The sequence below is a fragment of the Lacerta agilis genome, chromosome 1 (genome assembly GCF_009819535.1).
Source record: "Lacerta agilis isolate rLacAgi1 chromosome 1, rLacAgi1.pri, whole genome shotgun sequence".
NCBI classification, from domain to species: Eukaryota; Metazoa; Chordata; class Lepidosauria; order Squamata; family Lacertidae; genus Lacerta; species Lacerta agilis.
This window is the reverse complement of record NC_046312.1, coordinates 88,979,671-89,001,639: the sequence shown is the minus strand read 5'-3', so window position 1 is coordinate 89,001,639 and position 21,969 is coordinate 88,979,671. Positions and strand designations below refer to the sequence as shown.

Below are 21,969 nucleotides of genomic sequence, written 5' to 3'. Positions count from 1 at the left end.
AATGTAACCTTAAGCTTTTTATTAGAAATGAAAACAAGCTTGCAAAGATGTACTACTGCCATTTAAATTGCTAACCTAACCTACTGTAATGCAGAAACCCCATTAAAGGAAAGGACCTGAAAGCCTTATTACTAGCTCAATCACTTGCCAGAACAAAGTGTGTCTGCCAATTACCCTGGTGCTTTAGCCAATGATGTCATATTGCTCCTGTTCTGAAAAAAGTCCTTCAGCTGCATATCTTGATACTGGGACTGAGGAGTACAGTGAAGCCACACTAGATAGTACTGCACATTACCTGTTGATCAAAGAGAGCCCAGAACATTGGCAGTGGTATGAAGAGAAACAGGACCCGTGTCACCATTTTAACTTCAGTTATCAGTTGGTTCTGTGAAGGGAAACACAAAGCAAAAGGCAAGAATGGTTAGTAGGAAAGAAAGGTCTACAAACAACAATCTCAGACAATATAATTTTGCTGCATGGAGGTGAACTCTGTATAGGAAAATATGTGTATTTTCCCTAATATCGACTTTATGCTTTAAGTACACCAGTTCTGCAGTTGATGTGTTCAGGTGCTTCTCAGTTTGTTCAGCTCCTTTGTGAAGCATTTTAGATGCAATGACTTTGGAGGCTGATGCAAAGAGAGCTATGCCTATGCATATTTGGGGTGACCCAGTTACCGCAGAATAATCACACATGGCAGTTCTGGTAATGGATATCTGAGCAAATGTACTGTAAACAATGTGAGCTAATATAGCAAGCACAAGGGAAGAACAAAGAAAACGGATAGGCAGGCATGCACTGCACCAAATCAATGTATCTCAGTATCATGGAACACACTACTTTTTCAGGTATACACTAAAATCGTAAGGTGTGATTGTGACAAACACATGCCTATAATAGAGGCACACGAACCACAAAGCTGGAATTAGATGCACCTTCCTGAAAAGTGTGGTCATGGTGGCAAACTTGGGCTGGTTCAGATCTAAACTTCTCTGTTCTTGGGTACTTTGTTTTGGGAGAGGGACAGTTTACAAACAAATTTCCACTTAAGCTGATGTTGGGAGCTTCTGTTTCCCTGCATTCACCCTATGGTTCCCAGGCAGTGTTGCAAAAATGTGTATTCATTCCATAAAGGAAACACTCATGCAAAAAAAAAAAAAAGGTCAGTGTGTGTGTGTGTGTGTGTGTGTGTGTATGTGTGTGTGTATTTTGTACATTCTCTGAAGACACTTCAGGAGACACTTGTAGTGATTTTGAATGAAGATGAGGAGAGTTGATCCATTTCTACATTCTAGCTGTTATACTCTGATACCTCACATCTTATTGGAGGAATATATATTAAAATACTTCAGATACAAAGATTGACTTACTGAGTATTTTTCTGAGGCCCAGTCCAGCCAGTGCTCCCTTTTAGGAATGTGCCGGGATCGATTTTTGATCCGGTTTGTAACAGCAAACTAGAAAGGAATAAAAGCAATTGAGAGATGTGTAGGTTATGGAGTTTCTTCTACATTTGTTTAACTTAGTCCACGGCCTAAAGCACATTACAATTAATTACATCATTTCTTGCACAATCTTATATTGTTTTCTTGATCCTACTCTCATGCCATATATCATGAGTGGAGAATCTGTGGCCCTTCAGATACCATTGGACACTAACTCCCATCAACCCCAGCAAGCATGGCCTATTCAATGGTCAGGGATGATGGGAATTGCAGTCTAGCAACATCTGGAAGGCCACGGGTTCCTCATCCCCATCTTAAATCAGGTTTCATCCATTTCATTGATTCACTGGATGACTTCCACAAGACACAAAGGATATTATTATCTGGATAATGGCATTTGTTGTATGAATAAGGCCTTGGGTTCCATACCCCTTAGTCCAGCAAAGCAAATCATGGCATGCATGGCATGCTTGATATTGTTCCTGCAATTCCTGGTCTTTTTCTTTTCACCAGAAAAAAGTGGCAACATTTTAACAGCTGCTGGTAAGCTCCATATATGCAACTCTGTAGTTGACCACGTATCTGCAGTGTCCTTTATTTTGGAAATGTTGATCTGGAAAATCTAGATGATAGAGAAAGGTTTCCTGTCTTTGAAAAGTAAGACCAAGTTTCATTCACCCCAACATTCTGTCAGTGGCCCACTGCCAACCCCAAGTGGGCCCCATCCCTGAGAGATTAGGTTGCCATTGGCCATTATTTTTCCTCTCCTTCAGGACCCAGAAGGAGAATTCAAGGCAAGTGAAGGGTGCTGTTTCTTCCTCCTCCCTCTGCTCACTCCTTGCATGTCCAGAGGGGGCAGATGAACAATGACAGCAGGGATAAAGTACAGCAGTGTCGGGACGTCCAGGGGGACAACAGTAGATCCCTTACAGGGACCCAGAGAGCCCTACTCACTGCAGTGGCAACCCTATGTTAATGAGGAGGGTGTGATAATTATTGAGGCAGCCATACCCAGCACCTCATCATCAATTGTACTTCCTTTGGACAGAGAATTTCCATTTATCTGTAATGGCTAATAGCCACTGAGCAACCTATTCCCTATCGAGCTATTTAATCGATTTTAATAAACCATCTTAAGCTAGTGGCCATCACCACACCTTCTGGTGATGAATTTCATATGATAATTATGTGTACTAATGATTGTATGAGAAATAACTTATTTTTGACTGCAGTTAATACAGTGCCAATCAATTTCACTGGTTGACCCTGAATTCTAATATGCTAGGAAGGGGAGAATGAGAAAGTGATGTAATAGAACACTTCATACCATTCACAATTCTGCACATGTCCATTGCATCACACACCTGAGTTATATTTTTCCTAACCTTTTTTTTAAAGCCTCAAATGTCTTGTTGTGCAAATTGTCACAGTGACCTCAGTGCTGGAGTAAAGTAATACTAATCAGAATGATGGATGGTAGGGAGCCATTCTGGATGTTGAGCAGCGGAGCCAATGAACGTTTTTGGCCCCAAGCCCTCTGGTGTAGATCCAACATGCAGTCATGCTTTGAGAGAAGTTGGACAAAATATTCCTGCGTATTACCTTTGAGTCTGAATGGCTACTTGGCTAAAGTCCCTTCTCCAATCTGAAGCTGGCTCTTGGAATCATTGACACAAAAGCCCTACGCAGATGACTGAAAGAGTGGAGATAATCAGTATATCCAGCAGGGAGCAGGATAATGTTGGCTGCCCCCCTTCCTCTGCTTCATTATGTTGATCAGGTATTCTGCCCAGGGCCTGTTTGTGTGCAACATAGAGGCCAGAAGCAGCAGCAGTGGGCATGATTCCACTGTAGTGGAATTTATTTCTAAGCAGATCTATGTAGGATTGCACTGTAAAACTCATATGGCTAATCAATTAACATCAGGGTCAGACATGTGGAAAATATGATTTTACAATCTCATAGTCATGCATGAAAAGGATATCTAAGAAACACACTTACCCCAATGCACTTGCAAATTTCGAGTAAGATATTTCCTTCTGGTGGAGTCTTTTTGTACATTCCATTTCCAGCAATAAACACAACTATAAAAGAAGTGTGGTTTGAAAGCAGGCAAAAGGAGTTACTATACATCCAATGTAGCTATGCATCTGCATGAAGAAACTTTCGTAGTTGGTCCTGGGGGTGCAGGGACCTTTCAGAATAGCACAGAAAGTGGCACAGAGGGATTCAGTAGGCAGGATACACAGTCAAAAATCAGGTGCCAATGATATTTTTTAAACCAGCAACTGTAGAAATATTTTTTTTTGTTGATTATAGTACTAATGTAATTACCTGGACATAGTTGGGGCTGTTTTGGGGGGGGGGTAGGGGAACACTGTATTTGATTGCTTGTATTTGATTATATGTTGCTCTTATATTCAACAAATAAAATATTTTTAAAAAATATCAGGTGCCTTACTTTGACCAAGTTGAAGCACTTTCCACTATGAAGAGCGTGTCCATTTAGATAAAGAATGCATTTTTTTAAAAAAAAAAATCTAAGTGTCCCCAAACATTGATTGCTATAAACTTTATTTGGGTGTTCAAATAACACGGGGGGGGGGGTAAAGTGTGGAGGAGATGCTGGTACATACAGCTGCACATCCACTCCATAATTCAACACAAGAACTTACAAAAAGCCCTGCAGGGCCAGGCCAAAGCAGGAATAGCAAAAAATCCATTTTGGGTAGACCCCCCCCAAAAAAAAAATAAGTGAGAGAAAGAAAAAACTGCAGCATTTGCTGGCGTGTTTTCCCTTGACTGCTTCTGTGATGTACTTTTCAAACAGTAATGTCAGATGATATCCAACAAGCACAGTACACGAATACAAAGGAACCATGTGGTAAACAGGAGGCTTCTAGGATTCTGCTGGCATGTTGTTGGGCTTTGTTTGGTGTGTGTGTGTGTGTGTGTGTGTGTGTGTGTGTGAAGGGGGAACATGCCTGCAACATCAGCTGCTGTCTAGTGGCATCTCCTAGTCTTTGCTGGGAAGACTTCTATTCCAGAAGGAATGAGAAGACATTAAAGCAGCTAGACATATAGAAGCTGGGGGTGGGGGTGGGTGGTGGCAGGAAACGCTGCCTTTTTCGTTGCACAGACTGTTCTCTCCAAAGCAAAAGGCAGCATTTCTCCAGGTCTCTGGGTGGACATTGATTCTCTGCTGTGATTCTCTGTACATTCAGTTACTCTGCTTCAAGCAATACAGTATTGCACAGGGGTAGATAAGACGTTAGCACTGCCACTGCTCTGTTAAAGCGTGTTCTCTTTCCTGGAGAGCACGTGTTGCGGTGGGGGCCAGCAAGACACCCCTCTGTTGCTGGGCGGGTTAGGATAGATGGTCTATTGTAATTGGGTCCAGGGTGTAGCTGGGGAGATTTGTATATTGCAATTTGTTGATTGACAGCCCAGGGTCTATATATTGTCTAGCACGCTGCTCATTCCCCCTCTTCGCTGCGTGCATCGGATCTCCCGCCCTCCCTCCCTTTTACTAGGCCTCTGTGTTTGACCTTGCTATGCCTGTCATGGGGTCGTCTGCTCTTGGGGCAGGGGCCTGGTAGGAATTTTTCCATTTGGCTGATTGGCTGGTGCCATCTGGTTTTCGCCTACTGCGTAGCAATTAGTCACAACTTTGTAAGGTTGGCGGTTAGGCATTGGTTATTATTGGTTGGTGGAGGGGTCAGAAGTGACGGTGGCTGCCCCTCCAATGCTGCTGCTGCACGGGGAATTCCGTTAAAGGAATCCAGGGGCTCGCTATGCTTTTGTTCGTATCCCCCGGTCGGGGGCCAGGGCCACGCAAGAGCCCCTGGGAACATTTGGGGAGAGGCGAGGGCCAGACCCCCGGCTCCCATTCTCTCCCCAAATAGGGTTTTCCCCTTACTGACAAATGTCAGTTCTGTCCCTAGAGTGACAGATAGTCTGAACCAATGCCTAAGCAACCACTCACGTAATTTGTATTTGAATAAAGTTGTGGCCAAATTAATGCCAAAAACCTTAAACTTAAATTCATGTCTGAAGTGTGAATTATTTGAGGGGTGGTCTGGGGACCTCAACACGCAACAGCACCAACTACTTACTGAGAGCGATGACCATGAGAGCAGCAGGAACACCAAAAGCCAAGGCATAGCAGTCTCCACCAAAGCACTCCACATCACCTAAGAGAAGCAGAAACAGAACTCCCTTTCATCATGTTTCAATTCTGATTCCTGCCCCTTCCTTCCAATGCCATAATAAAAAGAGATGCCCATTACCACTTTTTTCTTCGCTTGAAGTCAGCACAGGACAAGTTTTCCTTAGTATATCTGCATGCACTGAATCAGTTTTGTGAGTGGCTCAGAAGGTATGCAGGTCAGGAAATAGCGTGCCTAGGGCTCCACTCACTTTCTAAGACTTCGCAGGATGTGGCATTCTGAGGGCAATTCCTGTGACTGTAATTTGTTCTAACTATTTTTAATGTTGAATTTTAAAATTGTAGTAACCTGCCCCAGAGCCAGCTGGTGAAGGGTGGGTAATGAATTGAATAATAGTTAAAAACTTGTATGAACTGGTGCTTAAAGTCAAAGGCACCTGTAGGCTCACATGTGCCCACAGAACCTTTCCCTGGTGCCTGCAGGGTCCCCTACATTCACTGAAATTAAACTCAAAAGAAGCATTTTATTGTAGCCAATAGACTAGGTTATAGTATGTGCTTGGTTGTGGTATGTTGAAATTTGGTTTGTTAAGGGTGCTGGGAATTGCTGGGAAGGGCCAAGTTTCTTGGTTTGGGGGTGGAATTGCGTGCTTCAAATGTGCATTGAATGTGCTTTAAATGTGTGCTGTGGATCTGCCCATTTATCTGATCTGCAAACTTGCCCCAAAAAGGTTGATGACAACTCCTGCCTTAATTAATATTCCATACACAAAACGTTAACATTGCACTGACTCCAAAAGCCACAACATTACTTTGTTGATAAGAACACTTCCCAACAGCGTGTGCCTGGATATATGCAGTAGGTGTGAATGTGATAGGGAGGGAACAGCTACCCAGGCATCCAGACTGGAGTCCCAGGCTCACCCGGCTAGGTACTCAAGCCAGAACACAGTGAAAGTCAGAGAGAAACCTCTAGACACATGAATGTGGCTCAGCTTCTGAATCAAGGGTTACATATATCCAGCTGCAAATATTCCAGGAGAAGTGGTTGCAAAGCTGCTGTTTGTTCTGCACCGGAACAAATGAAAACAAAACGATTTCACAGCTGAACACCAACAGGATTAAAAAAAAACACTGGTCATTATTAGTGTGTGACATATTTATCTAAAGTTTATAATGCTACCTTTGTGTATCTGCCTAATGTTGGGTTAGTTACAGTATTTTGCTTTCAGAGGCATAAGTTGAAATTTGATTGTCCGGAATTGCCCGTGTTATTTCTGATTTTCACCAGAGGACGTTTTTAGCTGTTTGGGACATTGGCTTGCTCAATATAGTAGCCACAGAGACCACACAAAACAGCCAAGTTTTAAAGGGAATGTGCTTCTTCTTTTCTCTTCAAGGAAGACTCTTAAGAACCAAACATCCTCATTCCACTCTGCACCATGCCACAGTATTTATTTGTCCTGGCATTGACCTATGTTGATATAAGATGCAGAGCCTAAAAGAAGCTTCTTTTTCAATCAGCTACAAAATGTTCTGAGCAGCAGCTACTTACCAGTGTTGACGCAGGTAAATAGCTTTGCTTTCTGCCTTGTACTTCAGATTAAATATAGAAGGCAAGCAAGTCCCCAATCCAACCCCAGAAATTAAATAGGTTTCAAAAACAACACACAAGACACACAAACTGTCCTCTCTTTGCTCCTGTGGATGTGATTGTTTTTCCCTTGAGAGCTGCTCTATGCAATGTTAAAGGTAACCTCTTGTTCTGCCTGCTTTCACTCCTTGCATCTCGGGACATGGGCTGAAAACACATAACACAACAATTTTGCTGAAGCTCAACAGGTCTATCTGGTCAGTGTTTGGGTGGGAGAACTTTAGGGCAGTGTTTTCTGGCATAGGCCTCACAGGATGATTGTGGATAGGTGGCCATGCAAAATCAATGGCGATGTGATTTACGAAGGTCTGCAAACTTGTGATCCCGCTAGATTATGCTCACCAGGCGATGTCATGCTGCGTTCCACCAGCTCTCAAGAAAGAACATATACAGTATGGGGAAGGATCATAGTTAAGTTGTAGAGCATCTGTTTTTCAGACAGAAAGTCCCAGGTTCAATCCCTGGCATTTCCAGGTAGGGCAAGGAATATCCCAGTCTCAAATCCTGGATACCTGCTGGCAGCCAGGGTAGACAGTGCTGATCTACATGGTCTGATATGCTGTATGGCAGCTTTCTATATTCTCTAACGCAGAGCAAGCTGCATAATTCTGCCTCTACTGCTGTTCTGAAGATCCCAGAATGATCGTGGCCTGGCCCTAACAACATCTCAACTGTTCTCAGTACGTTGCTATCATACTCCTGCTACCAAATAGAGCAGTCAAAACACGAAGTATCTACAAGAAATGGGAGGCATTTGGCCTAACTTGGACATGTTAAATATCAGGGTGGTAGTGATGTTTTGATTGAAATGGGCTTTTGCAACTTGGTGGTGAGAAGAGAACTTTACTTAGTTTGGCACATTAACTAAAAACCTTTGCAAATCTATAATGCTCCTGAAAGTTGCTGTGATGTAGAAGAAAAATTGGTGTTATGTTATTATCCTAAATTATTTCTCTGGGCACACTCCAGAATGTATAATTCTGAAAACTACACTGGTAATGGTACAGAGGCATAATGTTTAACTTACAGTGTGAACTGCAAACGAGATTGATGGCTTTGTGAGGTTTGCTGTTCTCCTGGTTTTGAGGCTATTTCTCTGTTTTTAATAGTAACTAGATGCAGAAAGTTCTGAAGCACAGTGGAGAACAAACAGTTCTGGCTCCACAGCTCCATCTTTCTTGGGAGGAGACACAGCTCAGTGGCTTTGTATGCAGAAGACCCCATGTTCAGTCACTGACATCTCCAGGTAGGTCTGGGAGAAAGCTGTCTCTGAAACCCTGAAGAGCCACTGCCAGCCAGTGTAGACATTACTAAACTAGATGGACCAATGCTCTGACTCAGTATAAGGCAGCTTCCTTTCTAATACAGAGTGGCGGGGTGGGGAAGGGGGGGAAAATGAACTGGAAGAGTGAATCAGTATCCAGCCTAGTCTCCAACAAGAACAGAGTCCATTATCTTATTATTTGTCATGTCTTCTCTATGGGAGAAGATGAGACCAGGAAGGAAAACTCCTTTATCTGACTCCCTGTAAGATATTTCCTCCTTCCTACACTGTTCCCTTCAGTGATACAATATAGGACAAGCAAAAGAGCAAAAGAGCATGGCATCTCTGGCAGACTGGCATTATCTTGTACTGACTACCATTTTGTTTGTCCCAGGTCTGTTGGTCATAGCCTAATATATAATTATCTGTGCTTTTAACTGAATGAGATTTAGAGTACTAAACTCTGTGCTGGTCTGAGGGTAGCAGCCCTTCTGTTTGGGAATGGAAGGAATGAAGATCACGAGCAGAAGCTGGGAAAATGCAAGTTGGATCCTGCTGCAATGTATAGTGTTTGCTAGGTTCTGCACAGCAGCACTCGAGATTCATAGGAGGATGACCTGTGCCATAAATCAGTTATAATGAACATATCAGAGTATTCTGTAAATGATAGTTAAAGACTTTACTATATCAACCTTTTGTGCTCTTCCACACCCACCCAATATTCCTGACCCTTCTTTTGGATACTTTTAGCTTCTTTTAAATTTTTTATAGACTTTAATATTCACCTTGTGTTTTAATACCCTTTAGCTTTCTAAAGCACTTTTTAGATTTTAAATGCTGGTCTATGACCATAATAAAGATTTGTATTGTATTGCAAGTTGGATCCATAACGGAGCTTACTCAATCACATCTTCTCTTCAATGTTTATATCACAGAAAGTCTTATGGTACTTCAAACAAACAAACAAACAAAGAGATACAATCCTTTGCAACATGGGTACGGCACCTGCACATGAAGGAATCCCCCTAATGGATAAAAGAGCACTGTTTCCTTCTTTTCTCTTCCCACACCCCACTGTAGTGCACAAGCAAAGGCATTCAGCTTACCATGCTGTTCTGGTGAACTGGAGGTCCATGTGCACCTCTGAGACCCCCACCTTATCATCTAATCTCTAATGCACTCACTCAAGGAACATGAACTCCACATTTGCAATCCTTCCCCTAGCAGATAAGGCTGGTTAGGTGGGCCTCCTGCTTCCATGCCTCCTATTCCCCAGACTGCACTGTTTCTAAAGAGTCATCCATATGTTTCCACCTCCTAAGGGGGAAAGGGTTCTGTTGTGCTCTTTATGGAGCCCTCCAAGTTCCAGTGCTGTACATACAAATTGTATCCCGTTTTAAAAACAACTTCCCTCTGTTCTTTCAGCAGAATCACAATGGTCTAGTCACTCCAAACAGACATACGATTTTATTCACATGGAAGTCAGGAAAACCCAATTAGATAAGGGAGTGGGATAGTCGTGCTGCATCTAATTCCCACCGTCATTCTAAATCAATGCTGGGAAACCTGTGGCCTTACAGATGTTCTTGGACTCCAGCTCCTATTGCCGCACCATGCATGGTTAATGGTCAAGAATGATGGGAGTTGTAGCCCAACAATATCTGGGGGTGTATCATCCATCCATGTTGTTAATCAGCACTGACCTCTCAGCACAGGGGTAAGGAAAGTAGAGATCAGACTTCCTGCATTAATGGACAGGTAGAAGACAGAGAAGAACTTGCTTCTTTCCTGGCCCTGAAATGAGAAAAGATCAAATCAACATCAGAGATTTTTTAAAACGCTGCTTAGAAACATAGCAATGGATTTGTCAACGGGGCTCCATCAATTCCACTCCAGTATGAATTATACATTTGTATTGACCTAAAATAAAATGCAAGGTTAAAATCAAGGCAAGATATAGATTCTCTCTCTTTCTTCACACTTCTATATAAACACACAAGTTGAAGGAAAGATTCCCTTCTCTTTGCATGGTGGAGGGAGGGGGATTTGCAAAAGGAGTAGCAGTTACTTATTCAGAAGGAGCATTTTAATTGAGTCCCAATATAGCCTCATTCAATCCAACTTGGCAGTGCTTGACAGCTCATCATGTCTAGGCAATATTCTCCCAAAAAACATAAATAGGAAAAGAAACATATTCATTATAAAAAAAGCATTCACCAACAGCTCAGATAAGGAAAAGGGTGGAAGAAGTTGGCAAAGTGAAGCCGTAGTTAGGCAAGAAATAATTGGGATTATATAAATTACATTTCAGCCTTAAGTACATTTGCTTCGTAGTATTAGCTCATTTATTTCAACGGAACCTACTTCTGTAGGCTAAAAATATCCTTGCTAGACAAATTCAAGGGGCTGTTAACTTTTGCTTCTGCTAACCAGGAGCACAGAAGAACCGATGTTACTAATACTGTATGCATTATATGCAGATGGGATTTACAACAAAATGCAACAGTGTGGAATACTTGTGTTCAGGATTCCAGCCATGCCTTATGCCAGAGCATTCTAAAAAAGCTGGCGAAGCCATGCATAATCTTATGGCTGCTCCTTTTCATTAATCACACACAACTAAAAATAAGCCATAGAAATCAAGTGATTGTGTTCCAGTTGCCCAGCTCAGGAAGTTAGAACTAGTCAAGAGCAACAAGTATCCAGGTAATAGGCCAAAGATTCAGGTTTCACAATCACTTATTTAATTGCGGATGACAGAGCAGAGCAAAGAGCCGCCAGCGAAATAGACAAACTCAGGTTCAATATGTGCTCAAAAGCCTTGGCCAATTTACAGCTATTCAGCTATGCTCTAATGTGAGTAGCACAGTTAGATGATTTTTGATTCTGGACTTAGAGAAGGGACTCTTTAGATGGTAATGTGCATTACTTCACGTACTTTAAAGTGTGGGAAGCCAGCCCTGCTGTGTTTGTAGCTCCTCCTGCTGAGTGGGGGCCCTCTCTGTTTGCCCCCAAAGTGCTGCTCTAATGGCACCTCTCGCTATTATTGACTCTGAAGGTGGCAAAAATAATAGGCAGACTCAGTTCTCTTTGTACTGGCACAGGCTGATTTCAACGGGAGAAGATGGCAGGAGGGAGAGCAATATATGTAAATGTCTGCTTCTCTTTTTACATGAACTCCTGTGGTTATTTAATTTATAAAAAGGTTCAAAATCGTTATACAGTAATGAGAAATTGCCCCATATAGATTTTTTATGTGCAGAGCTACCTTCCAGTGTTCAAGTTGTGGAGCTTCACAGGCAGACTATGATAATGAATGGGTGGGATCCAAATATTATTTTCTTAATAATATTTAAGAGGTGCAACAGCGAACCTTTATTTATTTTTTGCCAGTTTGTAGACCACCCTTGCTCGTGCCGATTTACTATCCCAAAATGCTTTCATATTTAGGTAAAGCTACTTCATGAGCCCGCACAACCTTTAATATCTTCTTTGGAGGACCTGATCAGAGTGCCTCCATCTTCTGAGGGGAGGTGAACAGCAAGAAGAGATAGGACTCAATCATGGTGCTTTGTCTCTGGAACATCCTCCCCCTGATCATCTATTAGGCTTTCTCTCTGATTATTTTTTAGAAAGAAATTGAAAGTGCCTTTGTTGATTTTAGCTTTTCATATCCCAGCTTGCTCACTGAGCTCACACGGAGAAATGCTGTTTGTTGTCCCTCATGTTACAGAGGACCAGCTGGCTTCAACAACAAGCTGGGGTCCACAGCATACTGGTCCCATGCTGTGGCAGACTCTTGTGGCAGAGATCTGGCAAACATCCTCACTTTTAACTTTCAGTTGTCTCCAAAGACCTTTTTATGCTGACAGTGAAGTATTCTGTGGGTTTGGTAAGGGTATTCATTGTGTGAGGAAATCTTGCAATGGGTCTGTCCAGGAAGCAGCCGGAGTCAAGAGGACTTCAGTAGCTGCATTTATTCATGAACAACAGAGCAACAACTCAACATTCAGACAGAACTTGCTGCTGCAGATGGAAGGCTCTATCTATTTAGGTTCTCTCAGTTTCTCATTTTTCCACTCTTAAAATCAGTTCTCCACATTTTGCAGTTATTTAAGAATTCTTTTTTAAATGCATCAGCATTTTAGTGCCAATTCCTCCTAATAAACGTATTTTAATATGCAGTTTTGACTAATGTACAAATGTTTGCAAGCATCTTTCCCCAATACAATGCACTTTTGTATGTTATTTCCACAGATATCTTTATTCTTATGCACACTTTCCCCTAATATCTGCATTTTTGTAACTCTTTTGTGCTTGGAGAACTGTACCACAAAATTCTGGTAAGTGCGAATCTATGATTGCTTCCAGACTGTCACTATGTTGGGGTGGGATTAAATCACATGCTGGCAAATTATGATTGTCTAATTACATGTGCTTGGAAGGTCTTGCACAACAAACCCCACCCCATGGACTTTTTATGACAAAGGAAGTGACAGGGAAAATGCAGCATTGTTTAACCTCCGCACATTCAATGTTCAGTGGAAACAGCTGGATTTCATTTTTAGGGAATACAGTAATATTGAAAGGGAAGTATGGCTTAGCCACATTTTCTATAAACAAGAAAAGAATAGCTTACCCTATAGCTTAATTATAAAAATCAAGAGCTGTTGACCATAATTAGTATGCACAGAAACCTTTTTGGTCACACTAAGTATAGCAAATGTAATTTTCTGCAGTTGAATTTGGTTTCTGGATTACTAATTATATATACAGAAATACAAGTAATGAAAAGAAATAGTAAGATTTTGCAAACGACTTTTCACCATAACTCTTTAACTTGCTTGTTAAGGGACAAATTGTGCTACTGTTTCATCCACTTACTTATTAGCCCCTTGAGCTAAATAATCCCCAGTACCAACTATCGGACCATAGCCCTGCTATTTGAAGGCAACAGTGGTTCCTTACAGCCTATCTACCAAACCCAAGACTGAGCAAGATTTGCTAACTGCTGTTAGAAAGGAGTTATCCAAGGTGAGTCCCAACAGATGTGGACTACACCTTCCGTCATCCCTAACCCTTCACCACATTGACTGGGTATGATGGGAATTATAGTCCCAAACATCTGGAGGACACCACCTTGGCTGTCCCTGTGTTAGACCATTTTTTGGTGCTTGTCCTGATGACTGTGACTAGGGATAGAAGGGTCTGTCAGTTTCGATCCCCCTCAGTTTATTAAATTCAGTTCTCTACATTTCGGCAGCAATTTGTGGATTATTATTTTTTTAATCCTCATGAAATTCTTCTGCATGTGTGAACTTCTCCAAATAAACACATTTTTGCAAGCAATTTCTCCCAATACAATGAATTATTGAATATTATTTTCACAAATATATTCATGTTTATGCATACTGTTACCTAATATATGCCTTATTTTGGTATACATTAGCTGGTTAGAGAACTGCATCACAAAATTCAGATAAACGTGAATTTTGAGGGGTGGCTGTTTCAGATCTCATACTGTTTCAGAAAGTGCAAATTTGATAAAATTGGCTTTAAATGCAAACTGAATCCAATTTCTCCCCTATCTCTAGCCTGCGCCTATACAGACTGATGTAAATGATGCACCGCCTCCACTTGCTTTAGCATATTGCTATCCATTTGGTGCTTTCCGGTATTCAAGATGGACTATGAAATTATGAAGGCACTTGGGATTCTTGGCATGTAGCTTGTTTGAAGTTATTTATTTTGCTTGAGGTCCATGCTGCATGAAGGACCTTATAGCCTTAAAGCTCTGTCAGCAGTCACTCTCAAGCTTTTGAAAGTGTGATTTCAGCATTCGCATGGCCAAGCGGACTTTCAAAGCTGTACTGTGAATATCATGGACTGGTGACTTTTTTAGAGATCTCATTAGGATTCGAGGGAAGGTGAAAGGATTGCCAGGCTCAAAATCCCTAAAGCATCTTATGCCTGAATTAACCAGTTTTGATGACTTCACTGGTTTCCACCTCCCACAGACCATTGTAGGCCTCTGCACAGGCACCTGCTGAGCAACTGCATCTGTCATCACTTAGCAGCTGCGGAAGAAAACTTCAAAGATTATCCCCCACTTTGTTACTTCCCAGCATCATCATCCATAAAGTGAGGTGTGAATTTCCAAATAGGCAGTGCATGAGCCTGAGCCCCTTGAAATATTTGTTTTGATTCTGGCTTAGTTCTTCATGCATTTCCCACACCTAAATGCGTCCCCAACTTGGGAGTCCACAATTAAGATGTAAATGTATGTCTCATTATGACCAATCACACCTGGTACATCTCTTGACATAATCTTGATGCCACGGAGGGGAAAGAACGTGAATCTTGAGTCAGTCAATCCAAGTGTGAAACCTATAGAAGATATTCCATTGTCAATGCCATTTTCTTGGTTCCAAGAATTGGATTCCGGTGCAATTGGATTTTGGTAGATTTCTGTTGGTTGCTTTGAAATCCCTTCAGTTCTTGATGTACTTCCATGCTGCTTTCTCAATTATTTGTTTTAATTCAAAACTCTGGATATTTGAGCACATGCATTTTCACTCTCTATCACACTGCATTTTGAAAGCTGTAGTCATTCTTGCAGATACATATTTTGCTTGAGGTCACTCTGCAGCACTGTGCTTGTAAAGCTGCATGTGTAGTCATTCTTGGGCATGCAGGAGCGTGATAAAGCCACTCTCATATCCCAAAGACAGTGGGTTGCAGACAGTTTACCACTTGCATGGAGCAAGAGAGCTCACAGGACTCACAACATTTGGGGGGGGGGAGTCTGTTGTCTCTTTCATCCATAATGGCGTTGCAAATAGTTCAAAGCTGCAAAAAGTCTTGACATGAAAGTTGATATTGCAGAACTGCAGGAGAGATGGTTTGTCATGAAAGTGTTACAATATCCCAAGAACACAGGTGTCATGTGAAAACAGAATAATGTGGGGAAGAGGTGAGGGATCCATCGTGAACATGTGGTAGATTTCTGAAATGCATTCAAATTGATTTCAATATGCTTGTCATAATTTATGGAGCAGGATTCAGAATGACCAGCACTACAACAATTCAACACAATTTCCACAATTTACATCTATCTTGAAGTGAATTTCGTAGGCTAGGTAGCAGCTGACAACAGTCTGCAAATATTTTAAGCACAACTCCCCACCATGTGTAAATGAATTATATTAAGTGGCAGCAGTGGGGGTGAGGAAATGACATACCATCTTGCAGTGGTAGTGAAATTCTTATTTGTACATGTTCTTTTGCAGAGTAAGGGCAGTTCTACAACTTATGATTTTGGAGGGAGTCATAGGTGCTATGATGGTACAGTCTTTGCCAGATGTTTCAGGCTATAACTCCCATAACAGCTGACTGATGGCTGATGGGAGTTATAATCCAAAGTATCTGAAGTTCCTGTTTAAACAACAGTATACATAAATTTGGGAACCCTTAACTAGCCAAGGTTGCCTGCTGCAGCCCATAAGTACCTAAAGAGGTCCATACAGGCATATGATACAATGTTTGATGTAAAGAACAGCAATGTAATGCCTTGTGTATGTACACAACCGTCTCAATCACATTTTTTGGCACATAATCCTACCTGCCTTGCCACAGAATATATACTCCAGCTTGCCATAATGTACCCATTACTTTAAAGCATAATGGGAGAAGTGGTCCTAAGACACAGGGACAGGAAGTTACATACACTGAATAGTTTGGGGTGGCTCATTTTAAACAGTATGTCAAGAAATTGACATAAAGCTGAGTGACAAAAAGAAGGGAAGCCAAGGATTTTGCCTGCAAGATAAAAATGCATCGACTTAAGCCCATAGTAAGCCTTAAATCTGTGGCCTGCAGCAGGTAGGCACCCCGTGAGTTCTAACAAGCTCCAGCCTGAGGAGAACTACAAGGAAAAGAGCCACATCAGACAGCAAGTAATTCTCTTCACAGCAGTAGGCTAGTATGCTGCCTATATAAAAGCTGCCAGGTCACCCTTGCTCTGCAGGCTGAACACCAAGGTCCCAGTTCTTGCGATAGATACTCTACCCCTGCCTTCTTTGCAGAAGTCAAGTGTGACAAGTGTCATTCCCCTTCCCAGTGTGCATCTGGAACCTATGCACATTTAATTGACGCACAGCAACCTGCAGGGTAAATGCATGAGCTTGCTCTTTTTTGCAGGCCAAATAACCCACGGAAAGCAGAAACATGAGTCTGCTCACATGCCTGCTTTTCGCAGGGATGTTGGAGAATTCTAATGGGAATGGAAACAGGAAGGGAAATTAATGACATTTGCTTATTTAGTGCATGTCCAGAATGGAAATAAATCCAGCGAATAGGATTGGTATTCATTGTGGTTGTTTTCAGCCTGCAAACGATTACATAGTTGTTGCTGGGGTTCCCTCCATCTGCACTGCGCTTCCTTTGCATTGCAATAAGTGGCCTTTGCATTGGAAGGAATGTTGTCGAATAATGTAACACGAATGTAATTAATTATGTAAAATTCCACCACAGTGGACAGAAAGATGAATAATGTAGTTTTTGTTGGAAGCCGACATGCAGCAGAGCAGAAACAACACTGCGTACGATGAACACTGAACACAAATCAATGCATGCTTACATTCCTACATATGAAGTGAACCTTAGTACATCCTCCTTAAGGAATACACGGCTGAAGCAGAGTGCACATGATAATGATCTTCCAAAAGAAAACAACTGTTTCTTCATTCAGAGTTTGGAATTTTGGGGTGAAACATTCAAAGGTCTCCTAGCCTCAGTTAACGATTAGCTTTTAACAACTTCTAAAGATCAACTTAACCCAGGAAGGTAATACTTAACCTCTCATACAAGAGCACAGTGATTAATTTGGAGGGAATCTGTAAAGCATTTTGAAAACAAGTGCTGTGTGTTCTCGTTATAATCACAGACTAATTAGTTGTTAATTAGAAGTTGATTACAAAATATTACTAATTATTATTAGTCATAGATGTTGCACTTCTGGGAATGATATAACCTTGAGGAGCTGCTACTTTGAGATAAGCAGAGGAAGATGCCTAATGTCAATTACAATTACTTTTTCTAAACTCAAACAAATCTTTTATGGGCATTTCCCTTCCCCAGCCAAATTACACGATTTGTGTGATTCTTATGTTGCCAGCTCTCTGCCTAACAATGATAGCTCCCCATACCTTAAATCTACGATTATCTGGTTCTAATATTATTTTCTGACATAGGCCCAGATGCTAACTACATAATTCCGCCTCCCAACAACATGCAAACATAAACAAGCAAAATGCAATAAAATAACTCAGTACATCCATCTGATGGTATGCAGGACTGTGAAAATATGCAATCTCATGTTTGATCAAAACTATTGCCTGTCTGATCATTAACAAACAAGCTTTTGGGGGATGCTAGGAAATTTCAATATCCTGAAGGTATCCTGTTGTTTAGGTTTCATAAGCTATGTGAGAAAGTGAGTGCAGTTTGTGCTAGGATGGGAAACACTACAGAAAATATACAAGGTGTTTCAGTAAACCGCTAGTAACGTAATAGGTAGAATTCCTTGGTGAAATCTTATTTTAAATACACACACATTCACCTTGTGCTAGTAGGCTATGCACAGTAGAAAAACAACTCCCCATGCTCTGGGCTTGGGGGTATGAAACTACAAACACAGAGAGAAAGAGAGGAAAGGAAGATTTGGACGCATAGGTATGCAAGGTTAGTGGAAAGTAAGGGAGAGTTGTTCTTTAAACCAGCATGAAATACAAGGTGTATTTGCACTGACCAGCTTTGCACATGATTTTTATTGGAAACACTGACACCATTAATGTTCCCAACAATGAATTTAATATTGTGAACTTCGTGACAAGTGCCAACAGCAATGGACTCAAAACGGGGCCACTGAGAGAAAAGAGGGAGGTATCAGCGTGCTTGGGGGAACAGCAGGTTCAGCATAAACACACACACACACACACACACACATTAAGGGGGAGAACTCGCTCACAACAGTCCAATGAGAACTGAGTGTGCTCAGTAGCCATATCATCCTGAGCACTGGTTGGAAAAGAAAAATGGGTAAGGAGGGCAAATCAACTGGCCTGAACTCCTAGGAGGAGGAGACAGATTGCACCATTTTGTTGCATAGGTTCAGCTTGTTTCCTTAATTGTTAATGCTAGAGTTTCCTTCTCGGTTTGGACAGTGGTCCATTTAGGCCTATTTGACAGCTCCATGAAGCCACGGTGGGTAATGGGAATGTCCAAGAGCTCAGAGAGTTGTTTTCAGCTCAGGTTCCGTGATGGCATGAGAGAGTAACCTTACTTAGGGTAAGTGGTGGCAAAGAAGTGGAAAAACAGGTTCCAAGGAAACAGATTCTGCCTTGTATGTACAGGTACAAAGTTTTGGCAAAGGAATGCAGGAACTCCATTTGCTTCTTCTTCAGCAGCAGTTCCAACCACCGCAGCTCACAGTCACCTGTGCCGCCGATGATGTTTCTGAGATATGGAGGGAGGGACTAAATGGAAGTAAGCAACTTCAGGTGGCGCTTGTCCAATGACATCCCATTTTGTTTCTGCATATGCCCATGTTTTACAAGACCTCAAGCCATAGTTGGCAACAGTGACCAAATCCTGCATATTTTCCTGTTTGGTCCTCAGAGGCTTCAGAGAAGTGTGGGAGGAAAGGTTTAGCTCAGCATCAGAGCTCATGCTTTGCAGGTAGAAGGCACCAGGTTCAGCCACTGGCATTTCCAGCAAAATGAATCAGGTAGCAGGTGGTGAGAAATACCTTGCTCTGTTTGAGACCTTGGAACACTGTTGCCAGACATAGTCTGACTATGCTTGGTTACGTTAGACAAGGCCCATGACATGGCATAAGGCAACTTACTAGGCTCCCTAGCTGTGGACAGAGGATGGGCAAGTTGCACACGTCTCATGGACAGAGCTTCTGAGTAATATCCAAAGCTACCCTTTATATGGGGACCCTTGCTATCATCTCTTTTGCATGGATGAGTCAACAATGCATGTTCATTACATTGCATTTGGCTGTTTATTAAAAATGATGAGCCAGGGGTGAGAAACCCTTTGAGGGGGCTCGACAGTTGCATGGAGAGTTTGACCACCATTCCAAGGGCTGCATGGCAGTACACACACTCATGCAGCACACACAATCACACACTCAGCAGAAGGTGATAAACAGGTAGCTTACATAGACATGCACACACTCAGCAGATGAGGGGAGACAAGCTGGCATAAGAGGGCCTGCTCCTGTTCCATTGTTGCCATGGGGAGCAGAAACACAGCTTCTTTTTTATCTTTTGCAAAGGATCACCTTCTCCCTCTGGTAAGGCAACACTGTCCGGAAGTCTTAGAAAGGAAACAGGAAAGAGCATTGCTTCCTGTTTCCTAAATCTCTCTGAGACTATCTAACCATGTCACCAACATTCAAAGAATGATGCCAGGTCAGATGTAGAAGGTGAAAAGAAGCAACATCACCTCCCACCTCCCCGCTGTGTACCAGATCAATGGAGAAATGGTGGGACTTAATAATGTCAACTGCTGGACAATGTTTTTATAAGGGTTTTTTTTTTTAAAGAAAGAAGGCAAATTGTTGGGGTGGTAGTTCGGGACCACCATGAATTGCTTCAGGAGTCCAGATACAGCCCACAGGTCAGGGATTAACCATCCCTGCTAAGTGCTATGTTTTTTTTTAAAAAAAGCATTAAGAAACCACATAGATAAAAGAAACAAAACTCTTACATGCTCCTCTTCAAACTGGTCTCCACCAAATGCCGCCACACAGGGCTTGATACCTCCTGTTCCAAGAGCAATCAGAGTCAGGCCAGTCATCGACAGAACCCTTCAAACAGGAATGGAGACATTTCAGCACCACAGAAGTGTGTGTGTGTGTGTGTGTGTGTGTGTGTGTGGAGAATAGCAGCACCTCCCAACTACATTGCATACCAGAATCCTTTTCTCCCCAATAAAATTTTATTAAGACCTTTCATGATGTGTTAAAACAACAAAAAATAAACTAATCTAAACAGAAAAAAGAGAAATAGGAGAATGCAAAGTCCTCTCTTACAGGTAGATCTTAACTTGCCCCACACAGAAAGAGGTGAACCCTCCCAGCCTGGGAGATCTTTCCTTCCCTGCTTCTCACACAGGGTCCTTCCCCAACCATCCATCACCTTCGTCTGCATGCAAACCCCTCATTAACCCTGAGTGGAGGACCAGAATACTTTGAAGCACATTACTGAAGGCCCATTCACACTTGGGGTGTGACAGCTACTTTTCTGCAAGAAGGGGCTGAATACGGGGGTGGGCGTGAGTAAGGCCAGCTACATGAGTCCAACTGCTTCCCAACTACGAAAGAGAGTAGTAACCAGGTGGGATCTTTATTCAGAATCCCCAAAAGTGTACTACCAGAGAGATTGGTATGCCACAAGGGAGGAAGCAATCAAACCATCATGTTGGATTTGGCAGAAACCACCCTCTCACTTTCTCTATCACTTCCCAGGCAGCGATAACTGTCCTGAGGGTGCACTGGAAATCTCTGAAGCAGCGCTTGCTATGGTTGATTAGTGCAGGAAAATCACAGAAGCATCACCATTCAAGCCTGGTTTCAGATTTTACAGGGCCCTTCCCTGAGCAGACTACCCATTAGTGTTGACTGAAACCCCCCTCAGAGCCATCTCCTCTGAGCGTCAGCACTACTGCAGCTGCCAGCCTCACCTTCCCAGTACGTTTCCAAGCACAATTCAAAGTGTTGGTGCTGACCTTTAAAGCCCTAAACGGCCTCGGTCCAGTATACCTGAAGAAGCGTCTCCACCCCCATCATTCTGCCCGGACACTCAGGTCCAGTGTCAAGGGACTTCTTGCGGTTCCCTCACTGTGAAAAGCCACGTTACAGGGAACCAGGCAGAGGGCCTTCTCGGTAGTGGCACCCGCCCTGTGGAATGCCCTCCCACCAGATGTCAAAGAGAAAAACAACTATCAGACTTTTAGAAGACATCTGAAGGCAGCCCTGTTTAGGGAAGCTTTTAATGTCTGACAGACTATTGTATTTTAATATTTTGTTGGAAGCCGCCCAGAGTGGCTGGGGAAACCCAGCCAGATGGGCGGGGTATAAACAAACAAACAAACAAACAAACAAATAAAATTCCCTTTGCACTCACTCTGTGAACCCACTGGTAGCCATGGCACTGGCACCAGCTAAGCCCACTCATGAGTGTGAGGTGAAGCGGACGAGACAGCCAGTTCCACCCTTGTATAGCGAGTGGATTTACTTGGCACCAGACACTGGGAACCAACCTGTCACTTTGTTACTCACCACCACTTTCAGGCAGTATTGGGTAGTGACAGAATGTGCTAGAAGAGCAAACCAGGTATCAGCCCCAGTGGGTTCCATGCTGATGCT

General features: G+C 42.4%; 1 protein-coding gene across 1 annotated transcript in view; it reads right to left on the bottom strand.

Annotated features, from left to right (window-relative positions):
• Positions 1-21,969, bottom strand: part of SLC15A2 (solute carrier family 15 member 2) — a 59,893-nt gene that overhangs the window by 26,880 nt on the left and 11,044 nt on the right. The window contains exons 5-10 of the mRNA XM_033162531.1: positions 20,310-20,409; positions 10,235-10,325; positions 5,561-5,638; positions 3,447-3,529; positions 1,371-1,457; positions 296-385 (exon numbers count right to left, since the gene is read on the bottom strand). Of these exons, the coding sequence (XP_033018422.1) occupies positions 296-385; positions 1,371-1,457; positions 3,447-3,529; positions 5,561-5,638; positions 10,235-10,325; positions 20,310-20,409 (529 nt within the window). The remainder of the gene's footprint in view (positions 1-295; positions 386-1,370; positions 1,458-3,446; positions 3,530-5,560; positions 5,639-10,234; positions 10,326-20,309; positions 20,410-21,969) is intronic.